The sequence below is a fragment of the Monodelphis domestica genome, chromosome 4 (assembly GCF_027887165.1).
Source record: "Monodelphis domestica isolate mMonDom1 chromosome 4, mMonDom1.pri, whole genome shotgun sequence".
Taxonomy (NCBI): domain Eukaryota; kingdom Metazoa; phylum Chordata; class Mammalia; order Didelphimorphia; family Didelphidae; genus Monodelphis; species Monodelphis domestica.
The window spans coordinates 217,392,671-217,413,752 of NC_077230.1; the positions used below are offsets into that span (position 1 = coordinate 217,392,671).

Sequence of the window (21,082 nt, forward strand, 5' to 3'; positions counted from 1 at the left end):
TCTTCATGAGGATTTTTTTGTTTAGGCTCATCACATAAAGGAAAAAAAAACATGTCTCATGAAATGCAGTTTTTTGCAACAAAGCCCATCAACTATGTTAGCCTCTCTAAAGGGAACACTGGAGCCACCTTTGTACATCTTACAACTTTCTCTTGTCTTCTGCTTTTGTTTGCCATAAGAAAAATCTATTGATTTTTCAGTTTGGTTCACTTCTTTCATGTTGCTATTGACATGTTGGTAATTGGGCCAAGGCAGGATATTTGGAATGCTGATAGTTAATATTTAAAGACAGCCTAAAATCAGTGCAATTCTGGGAACCCCTTATCTTTTTTCTGTGACTCGACCACTGTCATTATGGAATGAAAAAAGGGATGCACAGGGAGGACGATTTAACATTTTTCTTTGTTTTCTTGAATTGGATATAACCAAAGAATTTGTCAACTAATGGGCTGACTCTCTTATTTGTGAGCTAGCTTGTTCCAGTGGGGGCAGATACAGTTGGTCACTGGGACAATACTTGAATCCTTTCCAGCACTGGAAAATTTTTCAGAGCTTATATAGTCCACTGACATAGGATTCAGGGATCACCTCCATGCCACAATGAAGCATTAGTGAAAAGCAGATTCCTTTGCAATTCTATTAGCACCTACTTCTATACTTCAACAATGAAAGCAAGTAAATTAGTTAAAACAAAACCAGCTAATAAATAAAATTTTCTTTTCCAGAGCTAGTTTAATTAGAAGTCAAACTAAAAGTTGTAACATTTAAAGAAACTATCAGAGGCATCGCTTACTTTACAACATTCTAAAAATCAAATAGGCAGCAGGGAGGACATTTCAAAGAAGAGAAAACAATAATTTCATATATTTTATATGCACACCACATGAAAAAGATTCCAATGAAAAGGGAAAACTTCTATCAGTATCTGAAGGTTTTGTTTTTATGATAACTACACATTTCCCCCTTGTGTCCTCACAGTGCCTAGCAGAATACCTTGCAAATAATCATCACTCAATGTATCTTTGTGGAATGAGTGAAGTAGAATGCCTGGATTTTCATTTTTCATTTCAATATTTTGGTACAAAATCATCTTTGCCTAACTTCATCAAGCTTTCTATTACATTAAAATTTACCTCATGTACCCAAAGACGCTTAATAGTTCCTAGGTTTTCTGTAGTTTCAGGTCTTGACAAACAAACACCCTGAATGACACGAGAGAAATCACGGAGGTTGAACAGGTAGTGTGATTTAGTTGGAGTTGGTAAAAGATTCTTCATTGCTTCCTTATACACAGTCATAGTACTATTGACAATGTTGTCAGTCAACTCGGAAAACTCTGATGGGAAGGAGTAGCTAAATAGAAAAAGGAAATGTATGAGGAGTGTACAGGGTTTACTACATTGTTAAAATGAAAATTTTGATAGCTGATGATTTTTTTCTGGAAAGTTCAGAGTTTTTGTTTCTCAAAGTAATAGTTGTCAATAATAATAAATAACTCTTTTTTTCAAAGCCATTTCAAATTTGTTCTCTTTCTTTTCTCTCATTGTAATCTTGGAAAATCAGTAAGTCATATTATTTTCATTTTATATAACTTACTCAAAATCACTGAGATAAAGAACTGGAAAGTTAATAGACAAGAAACTAGATTCTTATCTTTGAAGTCAGAGTTTTCCTCATTAATACACTACTTCCTTTTATGGCACAATTGTACCATAATTTTGCTATAATTTAGCCATAATGTAGCTAATTTCTTTGGTGAAAATTAGTCAGAAGGTAGGTTTGGTTAAAATAAAGGGGAAAGGATGATAGTATTTAGAGCTGGAAGGAATTTTATAGATGATTTTGAAAGTTCTTGATTTCACAAAAGGGGGGCAATTAAGGGTTTTTCTATGTTTACTCATGCAGTAAATAGAACTGGAACCCAGTGCTACCTCCATTTTATAAGGGTCACTGAGAGAGACAGAGACAAAGGTAGAGATTGATGGAGGAGAATGGGGAGGGGAGGGAGATTGGGGGCAAGGAGAAAGAGAGAGAGAATGAGAGAGAGAAAGAGAGAGAGAGAGACAGGCAGACAGAGAGAGAGAGAGAGAGACAGACAGACAGACAGACAGAGACAGAGAGAGACAGAGACAGAGAGACAGAGACAAAGACAGAGAGTAAAGGGATATATAAAGTAAAAAATAGGTATGTAAAAGATTAGTTTTAAGAACTGGTTCTTTGTTTCTGTGGTATCTCAAACTAGGAGCTAGTACTTCTTCCTTCTCATTCAACATAATCTCTAAATTAATCCGGGAGATGGACATAGACGATTAGGGGAACCCAAACTAACATACAGATGAATTTTGTGCCACTTATTTTAGAACTCCAGAAAACTGGTTTCATGGGCTACCCAAGGATTTTACAATTCTCTGTAGGAAGAAATCTACTTACCAAATGTTGAAATGCCAGTTTAAGATTCTAGAGAAAATCGTATACATGGCAGCATCATCAAATTCATTAATGGTGATAATATTAAAATGCCGCATATATCGAGGAGTGACTGGATTTCTCCCACCACCTAAATATTAAAAAGTCTAATGTTAATAACAAAATGAAACTTCTAAGTGCTTATTTAACTTTAAGATTTTTACATTCTGAAGAAACTTTCCAGATGGTAAAATTTGCATGGAATAGACTAAAGCAATGAGTAAATAGCCATCTAATCTATTTAGCAGAGTTGAGTGTCTCAAAAACTTTTGACTATGACATTATTGTTTTCACTTTATCAGAATACTTGGTATCTACAATTATATAGACTTTATTAAGATAAAGTTAGGTTAGGTTGAAATCTCCAGGGGAAATCAGATCTGACAGCCAAATTCAGTGCTTTTGTTTTTCAGTGTATATTTACATGGCTAATCTCTGTAGCAGGACCAGAAGCATCAGATTATCCTTTAAATCCGCCAGTAAATAAGACTAAAATCTAATTTGTCTAGATTTAAATAGCTAGAAATTCAACTTATCCTAATATCCTCCAACCTCCCACAAAGTAAATTTCTGAATTTTACATACCTACAAAGTTTTGGAAGTCTTTATCCTTTTTCCAGTATATGATACCCACTCTTTCATGCTTTTCAGGCACCCAGCACACTAATGCTGCATCCTAAGCCTATTCAAAAAACATCATTGTGGCTCCCCTAAAATCTGCTCTTACCTGGAGTACTCCATTTTTCACAACCGCCCTTCTTTTTCTCTCCTTCCCAATTAAAAAAAATAACATTCCACAAAGTTCCATTTGCCCTTTTTAAAAAGCTCAATTAATTTATCTCAGATGCTTATAATAAGTACATTATACCTTACTTTACATAGTAGGTACAATATTTGTCTCAGAAAATATTTTAAAATTTTATCATATTTTTTGCACACTGGGAAATTTTGTTAAAGTAATCCTTTGGCAAATCTTTTTTGTAAAGGATTTTAAAAATGTGAAATCACTTTCATGTAAATACAAATTGCAACTATCAGGTTTGTGTAAAGAATGATATCCTTGTCCACTGTTAGTACAATTGAACCCTGAGTAATATGGGAGTTATGTTCCTAAAAAATATGACAAAACAAAATCATGTAACTGGAAGAACTGATTCTATGGACTTAATCCATCATTTGAGAGCCCCAAAGGATCTTAATAGTCATGCCCTTCCCACAAAACCTGCCCCATTTTATAGATGAAGAAATTTAAACCCTGAGATTCAATGCACTTGTCCAAGGCCTCATAATAAGTGTGTGAACTTTAGATTACTCCATCCTACTTAGTCTAACAAAATCAGAAATGTCTACACCCATACTTAAGGATTAAATATTTAGTAGGATGGCCTATGACAGACATGTGCTAGCAAATGACAAATCAGAAACAACTGACAGACCCCTGGGCTGTCCTAAGTCAAGCCTAAGATATCATTGGTACATGTGAGATGCAGGAAAGTGATGTAAAATCATCTATATTTTCGTGTCACTTCTTCTCTCCGGCCTCTTTTGCAGTGGAGAGGTGGCTGGCGGCAGCTTGCTGAGCGTCTTGGCATCTTGGCGTGGTGGCAGTTATTATCTGGTTTAGTGGTGAGTTTCCCTTGATACCATACTGGAAAAAGCCTAGTAACCTAGTTCAGGTGAGGCATCTCTCTGAGCTCTCTCAGAGTTTAGACTGATTTTTTCCTCCTTTACCTTCCAAACACTATCCACTTAGAAGCCTCTAATCTTCTTCAGAAACCTTGTGGCAAAGGACTTTGAACTCCCCCTGGCACAGGCCAGACGGGTGAAATCCTATACCTTTTCCCTCTCTCTTCTCCTTGATCTCTTCCCTCTATATTGATTAAACCACCATAGATTTCCAAACTGACTTGGGTACTTTATTTGGGATATCCCCTGGCAACCAAAATTCAAACTTAGATTAGGCCATGACCCTAAATTATTCTTACAAGTGGCAAAGCCACATTTACTCCATATCCTCTAACTCCAAATCATTCCTTTTTTCACTATACCATACTTTTGGAAGTTATGCATATATGTACTTTAACAAACATAATTTCATGTCTAGCTGTGTGCAGGAGAGTATCTAGACTCAGTCTTGCCCTCTGTCTTCTCTTACAGAGACCAGACAGGAAATATATTCTTTCTTCAGAACATATGGTGCTAGAGGTTGTAGAACCCAGTGATCCCAGCCTGACACCATTATTCTGCCCAGAGAGACATGGAATAGGATAGATGGGATGATAGATGTTTAAAGGAAAGTTTCCCTCCTCAAAAATATCTTGCACACCCATTTTACCAACAAACTAGATCCATATTTGGGTTAACAAGCTTCTGTTTGTTAGTATTCTTATAGCGAGGCCTAAGCTTATTGGTCATTCACACCGTTGATCACTTATTCTGAATCACTTTAACCAGACTGGTAAAACTAAACTGAGGTAAAAATAATGGTGAATGGAGGTTCGTGGGAATGCAGTTCTTTGTTTATTTGTTCTTAATTGGGAAGGGAGAAAACTGAAGGGCAATCGTGAAGAATGAAATACTCCAAGAGCAAGCAGATTTTAGGGGAGCCACAGCAATAAGCTTTGAACAGGCTTTGGAATCAGCATTAGTATACTGGATACCTGAAAAGCATGTAAGAGTGAATATCAGATAGTGGGAGAAAAAAAGACTTTCAAGAACCATCTTAGTTGACTTTGCAATTTTTCCTAGGGCCCCAGTGATGGCAACAGAGCTACCAAAGATCATCTATAGATTGCCAATGTCTAGCACACCATGTAAGTATAAAATGATACTATATAAATTAAAATATTAATCATAGATGGGTGGTGGGAGTTTGTGAGTAGTAACAGATACAAAAGAACAAAAAAGAGCACCAGTGAAGCATTAAACAATGTAGAGGAAAGTGTATAATTCTGAAAATTTAAAAGAGGTTAAGAAGGAAAGTTTTGGCTTTATTATATTAAATTTAATATAAACTTTTAAAACTACATAACAGAAATTGATAATTTCATATGTAATCACTTTATGTTGTTTTTTGGATATTGAAATACTAAGGTTGGTTGATATTTGTGAAGCTTATAATTAAAAAAATTAAACACTACTATGCACACAGATAAATGCATATACATATATATATATCATATTTGGTTAACATACATAAGAATCAATCGGATTCCAACCTGTTCAATGTGGGAGGTGGGGGACTGTCTTGGGGAAATTATACTGTCTGCAAACTGTTTGTTTGTTTGTTTATTATTGCAAAGTTAGAGAAAATTTACCTGGAGGTCCCATAGCACACATGATTTGAATATCCACAAGTTTAATCATGGAACAATCTTTAAGATCATACCAATTCCAATGATCTAACCACTGGCGAAGTAATTCAACTGGTGGCTGAGCACCATATACTTCCCGAGCTGGCATGTTTACATCATCCACAAAGACCACCTAAAAATTATAATTAAAATCATGAGATTCCTAGATTATACCCCAATTTTCAGAATTAATGTACTATTTGTGTACAAATATTTCTTCTCATTTTTGTTTAGATTTATACAGAGAAAAATCTTGAGATAACAGGACATATCCAACTCCTCCGCCCCCAAACCTTCAGTGACTCCCTAGTGCCTAAAGGATAAAATATTCATTTCTTAATCTGGCACTTTTATAATTTGGCTAAAATCTTCCTTTACAACTTTATTTCATACTATTCCTTTTCATATGTTCTCTATTCCAGTCAAACTAAACTTCTAGCTGCTCCCCAAACCTGAAAGTTCATCTCTCTGCCTCTATTTCTTCATACAAGTTGTCCTTCTTCCATCTACCCTAACACCTCCTAGTTCCATCTCTGCTTCTCAGAATCCTTCTCTGATTTCAGTCCCACACTCAGCTGCCATTTATGTTGTGCAGCCTTCTCTACTCTTCCCAGGTTTTAATGCTCTGTTCTTCTTCAAAAATGCATTATACTTATCTGTGTACATGTTATATATTTCAGATAGAATTAATGTAAAGGATATATTATATTTTGTTTTTGTCTTGGAATCACCATAACCTAGCAGGGTCTTACTAGGAAAAGCAGCTACTTAGGACCATAGGCACCTCAGAGCCATGCAGTTCAATCCCCAATATTTTACAAATGAAGGTACTGAGGTCCAAAGAGTAATTTAGTGGCTTGCATAAGTGTTACAGGAATATTAAATGGCAGAAATGGGATTTGAACCCAAGTATTTTCCTCTAAATCTAGTTCCCTTTCCCCTATGGCATGCTACCTCTAAGGAACTCATTTAAAAAAAATAGGAAAAATGTGAAGTTCTACAAATATAATTGTGTATTTGTAAACCTCATTCCACATAGAGACTGTTTCAAACCTTCACCTCCCTCAAGAGTCCACCTATATCTCACTACAGTTAAAGCAGATGGCAAAGCCCTCTGCTTTATGCAGAAAAACTGGAATAATTTTCTTAATTCTCCTCTTCCATACCTACTCAGAATTTCTCAGGGTCTTCCCTCATTTTCCCCTCTTTCAATCCTATCCTGGAGGATGAAGTGTTTCTATTCCTTGTCAGGGCCAGGCCTTCCTTTCTCTCCTTGTTCAGGACTTTACTCCATTAATTATCACCTCACTCTCATGCATTTTAATATTTTCTGCTCCATTGATTGGTTTTCATAAGACTCTAGTTATGTATTTGGGTTTCTTCAGTTCTAAAAAAAACCTACTCTTTAGCCCTCTAGCCCATCTGTCACTGTCGTACATCTTAGAAATGTAGGCTATGCCTAATACCCTCAATTTCTCACTACCCAGATTTCAACTATTTGTAGTATGGTATCCATTGCAACTATTCTAAAAAAGTATTTTTCTCAAAAATAATCAATTGGATGTAGTAAGAAAGAGAGAAAGGACAGAAGAAAGGATGAATGAATTGAAGGAAGGAAGGAAAGATGGATCAATAGGTAGATCACATATGGATAAAGAAATATAATATTTATTAATTTATTATTGTGTGTCAGGTATTCTAGTTATTTTCTTGAGTCCTAATCCTCTTTGACCTATCTGTAGCTTTTGACACTATTAACTGCTAGAGACCATTTAATAAAGTGAATGAAACTTATTATGTATAAAGCTGACACATGTTCATTTGATAGGAATTTCTACAGAAAACTAAACTGAGAGGATGAATCTTCTCTTGCATGAATTTTCATTGTCAATCAGGAGGATATCACCTTGTGGCCACAGGATGATTTCAAGAACCTAAACTCTATATGAGCCTCTGGGTGTGTGTACAGAGGTCTTGACAGTCAACATAAACTGCAGACTTATTTCAGCTAAGCCCTACACACTCCTCTCCTGGAGAGATTATGAGATTTGTTTGAAAAAAGGAACAAAATAATTGTAAGAAGCTGATGGCTGTGAGCAGGTGGGAAAGAAACCTTAAAACTTTAAGGTAAGATTCAGGAAAAAATGGAGGGAACAATGTAGTTCTAAAAGGCCATATGATATCTCTATTCCACGAAGTAGCCTGTAGAATATCTATTCCATACAAGATGTAGAGGAAAAGGCCAAGATAAAATATGGTTTCTATATGCTTTCTTCTCCTTAGGCTTGAGATACCACACTCTTCTAGTTCTCCTAGCTCCATTTTTTCTGTTCTTTTTCTGGCTTTTCTTTCTTCCTCCCAGGCTTTAAATGTTAATTTTCTACAGAGTTCACTGGCTCTCTTGTTTTCTCTCTTTACATTCTTTGCCATAGCAATTTTAGTCCCTCACAGTGCTATCTCTTTGGAGGTTACTCACAAATCTTTATTTCCAGTATTTACAAGAAGCTCCATGAAAGTATGGTCCATGGTCCAGTTTAAATATTTCTTTCCCTTAGCACCAAGCAGAGTTCTACACAAAGTAGGCACTTAAGAAATGTTTGCTAAATGGAATAAACTGTGAATGGAAAAGAGCACATTTCTGTCCATGAATAGATTCTGTAGGTAGAAGTAGATGCCTATCATAGAGTAATTAACAATTAAGATTGGTGAATTACATCAACTTGTATTACACAAGTGCCCTGGTAACATGAGACAAAATCAGTCCTCTCAATTAGGCTTTATTATCTTGTAATTTAAGACAAGTTAAGGAAATATAGAAAGAGCATAAACAAGCAGTCATTTATAGGGAAATCCTATTTCTTTCACTAAAGGAAACCAAAGGATAGTTTCCCATATAGATAAAGTAATAGTAAAGATAATTATTCAGATAATTTTGTCAAATATTTTATTCTTGAGGAAGAAATACTTTTTTTGGTAAGAATTTCAGGATTATCTCTGCATATCTTTTTAATCTTGAATTATGATTTGAATCTTAATATGCAACCTTAAGTTTTGAATGTATCAAAAATGTGATTGATTCTCTGATTTTTATTATAAAACTAATACAGATATTAGCTGGATCAATAAAAGTAAATGTGAACTAAGTGCTTCTATTTTTTAAAATCTATCTTAAAGACTAAATCAGATTGACCAATTAATAATTTAATTGATTAAAAGTGCCCAATCAGGTTAACTACACACAGTTGGCCATACCTAAGAGTCTAACTGGTTCAAAAGTAGACATTTTTCAATACATGAAAAAAGTACTTAATCCAAAGTTATTATAATCTATTCCCAATATGTAGGTTAAACTTTTCTGAATACTTGTTACAATTAAAATTATTTCAAGAGACTAATTTTGGAAAAGAATGTCAGCTTGTTAATTAATCCAGCATCATAACCAATAAAGTGAAGGTCATTGCCCTTCTCAATGACCAAAGCCCTCCTCCTTCCTGAATCAGGTCTCTATATACTCTTTGGCGATCTCATTATTCAGCTCCTCCCTGAATATAATTGGTAAATAATTAATTAGGAGATGGTCTATCAAATTCTCAGCCCTTCCCCACACCAACAAATGATCCTCATCATGTATGCAGGAATGAACTCTTGTTACCTTCATTTATTAATCAAATTTAAAAGGCAGACATTCATTGGGATTCCTAAGGACAAAGAAAATGCAAAAAGCAGTAGACTGGATAGAATCTGACCCAGGACCAGATATAGAAATTCTCACTGAACCTTATATAGAAATTAATATAGTACAAAAAATTCTTACCCTATTAATATGTATTTACAAGGTAGATTTTAAATAAGCACTCATGACCAATAATAACAGCTATTATTTATACAACACCTACCATGTGTCAGACACTGTGAGATAAGTGCGTTGTAAATATTACCTCATTTAATCCTCATAACAATCCTTTGTTCTATGCTACCTAAACATACTGGGCCAGATAAGTTGTTACTCTTAACTAGTTTCCACATAACACTGTGGTTACCAGTCTTTTCCATAGACTCATTCAATAATCTTACAAGAATCCACAAATTAGCTAAAACTCAGCTTTAATATGACCTCATGCATGAACAGTAATAAAGGTGAAAGTTAAATAGACAGGAGAAATGATCACAGAAGTGGTCACAGAACTTAGAGCTGGTCAGGATCTTATAGATTCTTTGCTTCTTTTCCCTCATTTTACAGATGATAATCCTTCGAAATATAGAGGTCAACATAGCCCTTGATTAAGATGTAGAGATAATAGGATTAGGTGTTATAAGAAGATAATTCATTCTGTGGAATTTAATGAAATTGTCTATGAAATATGACATAATAAATAAAAAATGAAAGTCAAAATGGGCAGAAACCAGGGAACAGAGATAGACCATTTTATTCAGATGGTAGTAAAACTGCTAATGCTTCAATGGCCAGTGAAACTATCAGTCAACTAACATGTATTAAGTGCTCATTATGTTCCAGGCACCAAGTGCTGGGTATAGAGAGAGAGACAAAATAGTCCTTGCTTTCAAATAACACATATTTGAATGAGGTAAACAAAACATAAATATCAAAGTTTATATATATGTATATGTGTATATATATATGTACACATATATCACACCATATATAATTAATCTAATTACAAATGTAAATATAAATATAAAATATATGGAATAATCTTAAAAAAGGCATTATCAGAAAGAAGTGAGTAGATGAAGACAGGGAATTAAGAAAGTAAGAATTCTAAAGAAATCAAAACTATTAATAAGCACATGAAAAAGTGCTCTACATCTCCTATAATCAGAGAGATGCAAATCAAAACAACTCTGAGGTATCACCTCACACCTAGCAGATTGGCTAACATGACAGCTATGGAAAGTAATGAATGCTGGAGGGGATATACAAAGTAGGGACACTAATTCATTGCTGGTGGAGTTGTGAATTGATCCAACCATTCTGGAAGGCAATTTGGAACTATGCCTAAAGGGCCATAAAAGACTGTCTGCCCTTTGATCCAGCCATAGCACTGATGGATTTGTACCCCAAAGAGATAATAAGGAAAAAGACCCCTACAAAAATATTTATAGCCACTCTTTGTGGTGGCAAAAACCTCGAAAATGAGGAGGTTTCCATTGATTGGGGAATGGCTGGACAAGTTGTGGTAGCTGTTGGTGATGGAATACTATTGTGCTTAAAGGAATAATAGAATGGAGGAATTCCATGGGAACTGGAATGACCTTCAGGAATTGATGCAATATGAGAGGAGCAGAACCAGGAGAACATTGTACACAGAGACTGACACACTGTGGTACAATCGAATGTAATGGACTTCTCCATTAGTGGCAATGCAGTGATCCAGGACAATTCTGAGGGACTTATGAGAAAGAGCAACACCCACATCCAGAGAAAGAACTGTGGGAATGGAAACAAAGAAGAAAAAACAACTGCTTGATCTCATGATTCAATGGGGATATGATTGGGGATGTAGACTAAATGATCACCCTAGTGCAAATATTAATAATATAGAAACAGATTAATGAGACGTAAAACAGTGGAATTGCTCGTTGGCTAAGGGAGGAGGGTGGAAGGAGGGGAGGGAAAGAGCTTGAATCATGTAACCATGGAAAGATATTCTAAATTATTAAATAAATAAACTTAAAAAAAGAAAGTAAGAATTCTCATAGCTAATGAACCTTATTCAATTAGAATAGATACATTTTAATATTATGTATTTTCTATTGACAATCCTAATGATAATAATTTCCACAGTCATAATTTTTAGCTCTATGCAACTATTTTTGTACCCATTTCTTTCATTGAAAATGAAATAGAAAAACACAAAACCTGTGTAGATCTAGACTTAATTAGTAGTTCTAGACTTAAAAATAAAACTTTTTCTGATGAAAACTATATACAAATAATAATTTATATATTGTGAATATAGGAAAAATCATTCATTACCATTTTTTTGCCCACAGGAGGACCAAAAACCCCCTTTCGTCTTTTGTCTAGCTTTGACATGATAATGTTCTGAGTTTGAGCTGCTGTAGTCTGTGCTGAGAAGTTAATTAGCAGAGGTTTATAGATCTCTTTGTTCAAGTTATTTAAAAGAAAATTCTGTAACAGTAAAAAAAGTTTATAATTTATAAATTTTCAAACAGAACTAAACATCATTACCACTACCTGAAATTAAACTGATAGAAGTTTCATAAAAACTTTAAGCAAGATTTAATTATATCACAAATAAGTTAAGAAATTTAAAATTTTTGATGTTAAATTAGATTTCCTTAAAAAACAAAATTAAATTGCAAAACATTTGGATCCAATTCATTAGAAAATCAGTCACATTGCTTACAGATTATGCAGATATGTGAATACCCATATGTATGGCTATTTGTGTGTGCCGTAAGCTCATGCTTGCTTCATTATAAATTTTCAGGAGCTTTAAATATTTCTGGTCCCAACCCACTTATAAAAATTTAGAAGATATTTGAAAATTAGCCTAAAATGGCAGAGTAAAAATTACAGATTCCCTAGACCTCTTCACCTTTTTGTTCCCTTTTGTGTGGTATCTTCTATCAGAATGCAAGCACCTTCAGGGCAGGTTCTTTCTTTTTGCTTTTAATTTGTAATTCCAGGGTTTAGCAAACACACAGTTCTTGGAAAAGAGTAAGCACTTAATAAATCCTTTATCTATCTATCTATCTATCTATCTATCTATCTATCTATCTATCTATCTAATCTATCTTTTTCTAATAAAAGAGGACCATTTATTTCTAGACTGCTTTAACAGTTGTGGCTTTGGAACCAGTTTCTTCAGTGTGGATCAGTTCAGTAATGCTCTTTCATGATAAAAAATGGTTTAATAATTTGTGGCAGCAATATGCTTTTGAAATTGGCAATGAACTATATTTGGCTTAATATTATTCCAAGAAGAATGATTTCTAAAAGCAGAGTATCTTTGACTAAAACATATGACAAAGCGAAGGCCTACCCATACAAACTTAAATAAAAAGTTTTGAGATTTTTAAAAATTCAAATAAATGCTAAATATTTTTTAGCTGAAGTTTCTAGATAATATTAGTTGAATGAACTGAGAGAAAGGTAAAGAATGGGCTTGAATTATCATCACTCAGTTCTTACCTTATTTTATGTGAACAAGGATACTATTAATTCATATTATAAGATTTTATATATATGCAAATGGATATTATATTTGATGTTTTAAGTTTAGAATTTTTAAAAATTAACTTAAAAAGTTAAAATGCATTTTAAAATGTATAAAGATTATAGCCATCTAAAAATACCACATGCCAGAATCTTTTCCTTCAGCAACCTCAAGAAGGGGTAGTATCATCTATGTTCTCTCTTGAGGTTGGAAGGCAGAAACACCTGAAGAACCTGAAGCAGCTCAAAGAAAACTACCAAAAAAAGGACTGACGACTAAAATAATGTCTAAAAACTCAAAGAGACCCAAAACTTGAAGAGAGGGCAGAGATTAAGACTCTTTCTCCTGCTCTTTCCTGCTCTGCCCTGAATCTGACAGGAGAGTTCAGCACATCCTTCAAAAAAGAGGACATCAAGCTTTGGAAATGGGGTTACAGGTGCAAATTACAAGACTTTATGGGCTCATTAGCTACAAACAGATTTAATACAACTAAAATCTTATAAGTCACTCCAAGTTTAAGCCATCAACACATATCCTCACCTTTGTTGTTTTGGTCCAGTCATGTCTGACTCTTTGTGATCCCATTTGGGGTTTTCTTGACAAAGATACTCGAGTTGTTTGGCATTTCCTTCTACAGCTCATTTTACAGATAAGGAACTGAGGCAAACAGGGTTAAGTGACTTTTCCATGGTCACATAGCCAGTAAGAGTCTGAGGCCAGATTTGACCTCAGGAAGATGAGTCTTCTTGACTCCAGGCCCAGCACTCTATCCACTGTACCACCTAGTTGCCTACCCTCACTCTTATCCTTTCTGTAAACTTATTCTAATTTTTAATGTAGTTTAATCAAATTATTAGCATTTAATAATTATATTAATACTTCATTTGAACCACCTAGGAAAAGGAGATTTTCATATTCTCCTAAAATAACACTACTTTGTTTAATGATTTTTATTTTGTGGTCAGTATTATTCTACTTAAATGGCTTACAATTAGCACATGATGCTGTCCTGAAACTTCCATCCTCAAAAACCTTCCCTTGATCCATCCTCTATCACCAGCTATCTTGCCTTTTGTGGCTCAACTCCTTGTGAAGGTTGTCTATAATATGTACTGCCACTTCCTTTCCTCTTGTTCTGTTTTTAACTTGCTAGAGCCTGGCTTTCAACTTCATCGTTAAAAAGCAACTGTTGTCCAAATTTATCAATGATCTCTTAATTGCAAAATCTAATGACCTTTCTTCAGTCCTCATCCTTCTTGACCTCTTTACAGCTGTTGACAATGATGATCACCCTCTTCTTCTTGATAATCTCTTTCTCTTGGTTTTCTACCTACCTATCTGACCTCCTGCCTTCTCAGTCTCTGCTGGATCTTCATCCAGGCTGTGCCTACCAGTCAAAGGGATGCCCACTGGGCTCTGCCCTGGGCCCTGTTCTCTTCTTCCTCTCTACTATTTCACCAGTGATCTCATCACCACCCATGGTTACAGACAGTTATCTCTATTCTCAGGTTTATTTATCCAGCTTTCACCTTTCTTCTGACCTCCAGTCTTGCACCCCTAATTGTTTATTGGACATTTTAAACCAGATATCTCATAGTCATCATAAACTCAACATGTCCAGAAATGAACTTATTATTATCTTTCTCCCCAAACCCTTCACTCTTTCCTAACTTTTTTAATACTGTAAAGGAAATAGCATCCTTCTGGTTTTCCAGGCTTACAACCTACATATCACCTCAACTTTTTATTCTCTCTTACTGCCATATCCAGGCTCTCCATAGTCTGACTTTAGCTTCATATGGCCCTTTTTTCCTTTGATTCTGCCACCACTCTATGTTAAAGCTGAAATAGGTGACTGAAACAGTAGAGTTGAGGCTGATGAGGATGAGAGAACAAGAAGAATGAATTGGGAGAAGGGAGATGAGGCAGCTGCAGATTCAGTATTACTGGGATTGGGAGGATAAATAGTGTGGGAGTTTGCTAGCCAGAAGGGATGAGTTTGAACAATATATGGAAATAATACATGGAAACAGCTTTGCTGATGACAGCAGGGAGTAAAACGTTCCCTATCTTGGCTCCTACTCAGTCTCCACTACATATAATTCAATCCAACAAATATTCACTGAACATCTATTTTGTGCACTGCTGCTGTGAGAGACACAAAGAAGAGTAAGATACGATCACTGCTCTTAAAAGGTATAAGCTATACTGTGGGGATATGACAGGTACCCAAAGAACTACATCATATAAAAGGAGAATCTGATAATAACTCCTATGAAATGATTTAGGACAGAGGTTCTCAACCCTTTTTTGTGTGTCACAAATGTCTTTGTTGTCTGATGAAATCCATGTAACCTTTGAAAATAATATTTTTAAATGCATGAAAAAATAAAATATACAAGATTACAAATGAAACCAACTAGATTGAAATAAGATGTCATTTTCCCCATTTGAGTGAACAAGCCCTTTGAAGTCTATCCATATGCCCCTTGGGGCTCTGTGTACTCCAGGTTAAGAACTCCTATTGTAGGACTTTAGGAGAGTTCATATCTAGTAGTAAATATACTAGGAAAGAATTTTTGAAAGAGGGGCATTTGAAGGGTGGAGACAATAGATCTAAATCAGGGGTGAAAGAGTACATAAAATATGCCAGTGACTAGAGGTGAGAAAACATGGGAGCATGTTTTGGGTCATAGGCAGACCATGTAAAGGTCATCTAGTCTGACCTCCTCATTTTACCCCAAAGGGATAAATAACTTGATCAAGGTCAACAAAGTGGTAAGTAGCAAAAAAAAAGAATTTGAACTAAAGTGCTATGACTTCCATTGTACCATGCAGTTAGAAACTAGGCCATGCTGTCTGCCATGAAGGGTAGTTGTAGGAAATAGAAATAAATGGTAGGTAAAGTGGATGGTAGAAAAAGATTCCAGGGAGTTTTCAATGCCAGTAAAGAAATTTCCACTCAATTTAATAAGTAATGGATAGTCAAGGGATATTTTTTCAAAAAGAGAATGACCAGATCAGGGGAAAAAAAACTTTAAGTAGATAAGTTGGCAGCAAGGTTAAGATAGTAGTGACCAAATATATTTAAGATAGAGGAGAAACTGCAGGCAGGATGACCACTCTAGAAATTACTGCTAGACCAACAAAATTGAACTATAGTAGTGGTAGTGGAGAGGGAAAAGACAGGACAGAAATGAAAGAATTTCTGGGGCATATTTAATAGATGAAAGATCTGAAACTGGATGAAAGTGAGAATGATGGAAATGTCATGAAAATAGGATAGTTCAAAGGAGGAATGAAATAATAAAGTAATTCCACTAATACGAGGCGATCAGATGAAGCAGTGGATAGAGCACTGGACCTGGAATCAGGAAGACCTGTATTCAGATATGGTCTCAGACAACTTGTTAACTATATAATCCTAGGCTAATTAGTTAATGGCGGTTTGTCTCAGTTTCCTCATCTGTAAATGGGAATAATAATAGTATCTACTTTCCAAAGTTGTGAAGATTAAATGATATATTTACAAAGTGTTTAGAATATTGCCTAGTACATAAAGCAGATGCTATGTAAATGTTAGCTATTATTATTAAGTCTACAAATAGCTCATGAAATTCAGTTGCATTACATTATAGTCACAGCTTAAAAATAATAAAATTGACTAATAGAATATTACTTAATTTTAAAAACAGTTCAAGGGAGATATTTTCCTATGTAATTGAAGCTATTGATTAGTGAGAGAAAATGACTCTCACAAGAACATCATTTTTTTAAACAGTTACCAAAATTAATAACTACTTACCCAATATTCTCCTTGGTAAAAGCAGAAAAACATTTCAAATTTATTTTTTTAAACCCTTACTTTCCATTTTAGAATCAATGCTGTGGATTAGTTCCAAGGCAGAAGAGTGGTAAGGGCTAGAAAATTGGAGGTTAAATGACTTTCTCAGGGTCACACAGCTAGGAAGGCCAGATTTGAAGTCAGGACCTCTCATCTTCGGACCTGGATCTCAATCCACTCAAATACTTATATATGCTCCCTCATGTTCATTGTTACATATACATGCTTATCTAGTTCCTTTGGGTAGCTTTTGTTACTATTTTAAAGATCACATTCATTTTTAAATGAAAGCTTCTATAATACTCACAATGATATACACACTCTTCCCAGTTCCTGTTGGTCCCACAAATATTGACGGTTTCTGATGTGTAGTCAGCAAACTCATTAGCGTAGAATATCTAATTGTATCCAGAGTTGGCACAATGATTTCATTAAACATCACATCTCGAGGAATAGGAGGGGCTAATGCCAGTCTTTCTACCCATGCTTCCCATCGTCCTGTGCCCTGTTCTCCATAAATAGTCAAATACTGCACATTAGAAAAGTTTTTTTTTTTTTTTTAAAGAGAGGCTCTGTTCAGGTTTTGGAAAAAAAGCCATGCATACTATAATAGGAGATATTTACACATTTGCTTGATTCTCTAAAAAGAAATAGTTTTTAGACTTAAATTTTAAAAATTCAAGAAAACAAGGCAACATTTTTACATAAAGCAAAAGAAAAAAGCTAAAAACTATTTAAAATATCAGGAAATTGCTAATCTCATCCCAATAACTGATGATTTCAATAATCAATAGTATCGAGAAAATTGGGTTTACTGACTGGTTAAGTAATAGCATAGTACTTCTTTAGATAATTATAAGCCAATTATACAATTTTTACCCATAAACTCTTAGAAAAAATATAGTATTACAAATTATATTGGTTTGGGGGGTAAATTAGCTTTAATACCTGCTCAGATTATATGAGTGAGAGACTAATACAAGGTTTTATCATGACCATTTCATTGAAGTCAAATGAATGAGCTTAAAAACTTAAAGTTTACCATATAAAATTAAATTTATAAATCTAATAATTATAGAAAATAAAAGTTTTTAACCTGACTATTCTTTAGCAAAAAAAAAAATGCTTATAAACTGTAGCACAAAGAAATTCAAAAATGGGAAATTCAAACCAGAAGTGAGATTCCAAAGTTAGATTTAGTGAGATTCTGGTCCTGGTTGCTTATTTAACTCCTAAAGGTATAAAGGAGTAGGCAAAGACCTGCTGGATAAATAAACTTAAAACATATATAACCCAATGTCATAAAATCATTAAATTAGATATTACATCAGTGTGAAACACTTATTTTAGTGAGATGTTTTTAAGAGCAGATGTGAAAAATAATAGCAAATTCAGGTACCCCCTCATCTTTCTCAACATACTTTTTGTCATTATGTAACCAGGAGATCTGTAAGAAATGGCATGGCATAATAGAGTGCTAGACCATTGGGTCAGGAGGTCCAGGGTTCAAATCCCAAGTCTGTCTATTAAGTTATAAACAGCTTATACTTTTATAAGAAAGACGATTCCCATTCTCCCCAATATATATCTACATATGCAGATAGATAGATAGATAGATAGATAGATAGATAGATAGATAGATAGATAGATAGATAGATAGACAGACAGACAGACTCTATGGTATGGCGAAAAAATATTAACTTTTAAGTCAGAAAAAAGGAAAATGAAGCCCATCTCCAGCATATACTATCTCTATGACTTTCAGTAAAACATTTAATCTCTACTTATCTGAGAAATGGGAACATAATAGTTGTACTGAAAACCTCATAAAGCTATAAAAATCAAATGAAATAATGCATGTGAAAGTGTTTTGTAAGTTAAACCAGATGCAAATGGTGGTTATTTAAAGAAAAAGCTAACAGAGCTTTTTGCCCCCAAAGCAACTAAGGCACCAAAGCTTTTATTTTATTTTAAGAGGTCAAATGTCATTTTTGTAATTCATACACTGAATTTTTTAATTTTAAAAATTGCACAAGATTATACAACATCTGACAGAATTAAATATTTCAATATGTAAAGCTTGACACATGTTGGTTAATACAGTCATTATTATACAATATAATTTTTCAGAAAAACATGTAAATTTTCTTTCAGAAATCTCACCTCACTGATGAACTGATATTCATAAATTGTTCCTTCTTTGGGAAATGGGACAGATAAAGTTTTTGCATTGATCTTTTCAGTACCACTCAGGAGTTTGTATTTACTTCTGGTCTCATCTGAAATTGGTCCATCCATTAATTCTTTAATAATTGCATCAAATCTCAACCGGTCATCTTCTTTACAAGTAGCTCCAAGAGACCAGGTCAATGAAAACAGAAAAGTACCCTATATTGGTGAAAAATAAATTTAGAGAAATTCTTGAAACATTTCTTGAAGACTATAAACAAAGATTTAAGTGTATTTATCATTCAAGAAAAAAAATAAAGGAAAAGTATAAATTGTTCTAATAATAGCAGCATTCTGGCATACTATAGCTTTTGGTTTTTACCTCTTATGCTCTACATGCTCATTCAACTTCAAAAGCTACTCTACCACTCAATTTTAACATTCAGAAGAAAGAGGATTATTGTTGATAAATTAAGAAAAAATAGGATTTCAATTTTTGAGTGAAGAGTTGTTTAAATAATTTCCCTTACCTCAAGCGTAGCATAAATTTCACCTTCACCTTTGGTCTTATATTTTGTTTCATCGTGAAAATCATCCAGCAGGCAGTCCATTAGATTCATTAAAGAACGAACTAAATTTGTATCAGATGTAGGAGACAATTCCTGAAAATCAGAAAGATTTTCTACTAACAGAACCATTTTTTACTAACAGAACCATTTAAATTTGGTATCAAACATACACTATTTCCAATTTAAGTGGAAGTCCAATACATCATTTATTTTAGATTTATTCTGCAATCAAATAAACCAACCCCACCCCAACTTCTAGACACTAAAAATCTTCAAGGAAAGCAATTACATTTAACATTTTAGATCACCTAAAGATATATTTACAGCATCATTCATTTGGAAGTCATATATTTCACAACAATAAGTAGGGGATATATTCTTAACTAAATAAAGAACTGAGGCAATTACAAAAGATAAAATGGATAATTTTGATTACAATAAATTGCAAGCTTTTGCATGGACAAAATTAGTGTGCCCAGGATATAGAGAGAAACTGATAAATGAGGAAAATATTTTTTTTGGTTAATTTCAATTTTGCCTTTTAAAAAATTCTTTAAAATGCCTACTTTTCTTACCTTTGTGTGTTTTCTAACAAATTCAATACTAACTGGAACCATTCTGTCAAATAAGGTTGCTATAAATTCTTTATGAATAGCAGTGATACCAGGAGGTAAAATATTTAGCCAAGATAACATCAATGGTCTCCAGCCTAACATGTGAGGCTCCATATAAATCATACCACATCTTGAAACCTGATGGGGAAGAAAGAAAAGAACTGTTTGTTTTCAAGATGGTATTTATGAAAGGAATAAGCTCATGTGCAAATTACATATTACATATTATTGTCGACAACCTCATGAAACATTTTAGATAAGTATTCTAAAGATAATTTCTCTTAATTTCTAATGTGATTAAAAATAGATGAGAGGGAAATCATTTGTGAACCTCAAATTTGCCATTGAATCACACGGCATATTAGGTAAAATATTTGTGTTCATTTTAATATAGTCTATCAAGAAAAAATTTCCTTAGCAGAAATTATTTGATGACTTCTCTAATATATTTTATTTAAAAGACATTGTGCCAAGTTATCACATTATATTGGAAATTTCATACTCTGTAAATATAAATAAAACAAATGGGACAACTTACTGTAGCAGGTGAAGCCACTTCTAAATCCATTGGTTCAAAAATTAGGCTCATTGATGCTGACATTTGGATGATCTCTCCACTCATTAGACATAGCTTTTTATTATCATCCAAAACAGTGTTCATATTCTCAATCCAAACTGCATCTACAGGTCCATCAAAAATCAACCATTTTCTATCTGGAGACTATATTACAAATTTAGGGGATGAGGAAGGGAAAAAGGATAACATTTTAAATATTAGACCAATAATTAAGAAAAGTTATGAAACTGATCTAGAAAAAACAAAAGCAAAAGTATTCTTGGAAATTAATGTCAAAGAAAAATG

General features: G+C 34.0%; 1 protein-coding gene across 1 annotated transcript in view; it reads right to left on the reverse strand.

The window, feature by feature from the left end:
• Positions 1 to 21,082, reverse strand: part of DNAH7 (dynein axonemal heavy chain 7) — a 303,845-nt gene that overhangs the window by 144,827 nt on the left and 137,936 nt on the right. Inside the window, exons 31-39 of the mRNA XM_007494538.3 lie at positions 20,759 to 20,941; positions 20,182 to 20,358; positions 19,568 to 19,699; positions 19,032 to 19,256; positions 17,176 to 17,373; positions 11,818 to 11,973; positions 5,784 to 5,952; positions 2,431 to 2,557; positions 1,134 to 1,353 (exon numbers count right to left, since the gene is read on the reverse strand). Coding sequence (XP_007494600.1) covers positions 1,134 to 1,353; positions 2,431 to 2,557; positions 5,784 to 5,952; positions 11,818 to 11,973; positions 17,176 to 17,373; positions 19,032 to 19,256; positions 19,568 to 19,699; positions 20,182 to 20,358; positions 20,759 to 20,941 — 1,587 coding nt within the window. The remainder of the gene's footprint in view (positions 1 to 1,133; positions 1,354 to 2,430; positions 2,558 to 5,783; positions 5,953 to 11,817; positions 11,974 to 17,175; positions 17,374 to 19,031; positions 19,257 to 19,567; positions 19,700 to 20,181; positions 20,359 to 20,758; positions 20,942 to 21,082) is intronic.